A 2423-nucleotide genomic window follows, 5' to 3' on the forward strand; every position below is an offset into this window, starting at 1 on the left:
ACTCTTACCTCTGCTGTTTTGGCAGGAGCCTATTTCATTGTCCAAGTTCGTTTTTGAGACCTTAGTCTTCGCCTTATCTGTTAATGAGCTTACATTCTTCTACCCTGCATCTATTAGCTAGATTCAGTAAGAGTTAGGTCGGTGTATCAGTAGATACGCCGACCTAACTTGGAATCTGCGCCGACCTAAGTTTAAGTGTATTCTCAAACAGAGATACACTTAAACCTATCTAAGATACGACGGCCTGCGCCGTCGTATCTTAGGGTGCAATATTTAGGCTGGCCGCTAGGTGGCGCTTCCATTGCGGTCGGCGTAGAATATGTAAATCCCTAGATATGCCTATTCACGAACGTACGCCCGGCCAACGCAGTACAGATACGCTGTTTACGTAACGCATTATCAGGCCTAAAGTTATTCCATCAAATAGCTGGAATAGTAATGTTAAAGTATGGCCGTCGTTCCCGCGTCAAAATTCGGAAATTTTACGTCGTTTGCGTAAGTCGTCCGTGAATAGGGATTTACGTCCACGTCGAAACCAATAGGCCCGTGCAGCGTACTTTGCCGCAATGCACACTGCGCCGTTCAAAAAAAACGTCAATAACGTCAGGTCAACACAAATTAACATAGAACACGCCCCCTCAGCCTATTTTGAATTAGGCGCCCTTACGCCCGCCCGCTTTATTCTACGCCGCCGTAACTTAGCAGGCAAGTACTTTGTGAATCATGTACTTGCCTCGCTAACTTACGGCGGCGTAGTGTAAACACGATACGCTACGCCGCCGCAAAGTTAGGACGCCCTCTCTGAATCTAGCGATATGTGTTTCCCATCCCTGCCTCTGTTTCTTGTGCAGTCAGGGCTGGTGCAAGTATTTTTGACACCCTAGGCAAAAACCTAAGTTTGCCGCCCCTCCTGGGCTCATCCCTGACTCCACCCACTTATTTCTGCCCATGTATACCCCTCCTTTTTTTAATGAAGCGCCCATCAAATGCAGCCTCACCAGCCCCCATCAAATAACAAAACAACAAATTATTTTAGTTTTCATTGACTTCTATGGGGAAACTCGCTTTGATATGCGAGCGCTTTGGATTACGAGCATTCTCCTGGAACGGATTATACTCCGAGGTTCCGCTGTACATCATTTCAGGAATATCCATATACACAGAAAATAAAATTGTCAATCTCATTCTATATTTTATTTGTTCAGTTCAGTTTAATATAAGATATATTTCATGCCTTAGGTTGTTTGCCAGAAGACCAAATGTCCAATCAAACTGCGGTGTCTGAAATCATATTAGTTGGTTTTCCCGGTCTACCTGACGCGTTTCATGGCTTGGTATCCACCATATTATTTTTTACCTACATGATATCCCTGACAGCCAACGGCACTGTCATAGGTTTGGTCATCTTTAATGAACACCTCCATCAGCCTATGTACCTGATCATAGCCAACCTTGCCGCCACCGACCTGCTCTTTGACGCCGTGACTTTACCAAAATCTATTGCCGGATATTGGTTTGGAGCTTCCACCATTCCTGTGAAAATGTGCCTATTCCAGATGTTCTTGGTTCATTATTTTGGAAGCCTGGATTCCTACCTCTTGATGCTGATGGCGGCAGATCGCTACGTGGCCATCTACTACCCTCTGCGATACCCCTCCATTATCACCAATCAAGTGGCCACCATTTCCTGCGGCTTCTGCTGGGTGATTTTCGCCACCTCTACAAATACCGCCGTCGCCGTTCTAGCGTCTCAGATCCCTCTGTGTGGTGCCGACGAGTTGAACAGTTTGTTCTGTGGCTATACGGCGTACTCACTCCTGGCGTGTTCTGACGTATCAAGCTCCAAGAGGGCGGTCTTTGTATGTGCGTTGGTGGTCCTCCTCATGCCTCTGGGGCTCATATTACTTTCATACGTCAAAATCATCGTGACCATCTCATTGGCCCGCTCTGAGAGCCTCCAGAAGGCCTTCTACACCTGTGTGACCCATTGGCTGGTCATCGCTTTGTATTACGCCCCCCGACTCTTTGTCTACATTGTAAATAATATTCCCTCAGTCGCGATAAAGTCCGATATGAGCGCCCTCCTCCTTTTCCTGTACTTGTTTGTGCCTCATATGGCCAATCCGATCATCTATTTCCTCCGCAACAAGGAGATCACACAGACGTTACGGAGAATTATGAACAGAAGTACAACTAAAATAGAAAAATAAATTCTAGGAGGTAGAGTTTGGCTTCCGAAGTCAAATACACTATATTGTCAAAAGTATTGGGACACCTGCCTTTACACGCACATGAACTTTAATGGCATCCCAGTCTTAGGCCCCATACACACCATAGAATCCATCCGCTGAAAAATCTCAGCGGATCGGTTTCAGCGGATAGATTCTATGGTGTGTACATTCCTGCGGATATTTATCCGCGGA

General features: G+C 46.1%; 1 protein-coding gene across 1 annotated transcript; it reads left to right on the forward strand.

Annotated features, from left to right (window-relative positions):
• Positions 1-1259: 1259 nt before the first annotated feature.
• LOC120928158 (olfactory receptor 24-like) lies at positions 1260-2210 on the forward strand. The gene has a single exon (XM_040339269.1). It carries the CDS (start codon positions 1260-1262, stop codon positions 2208-2210), a length of 951 nt encoding a protein of 316 aa, XP_040195203.1.
• Positions 2211-2423: the final 213 nt, after the last annotated feature.

The sequence above is a fragment of the Rana temporaria genome, chromosome 2, assembly GCF_905171775.1.
Source record: "Rana temporaria chromosome 2, aRanTem1.1, whole genome shotgun sequence".
NCBI lineage: Eukaryota > Metazoa > Chordata > Amphibia > Anura > Ranidae > Rana > Rana temporaria.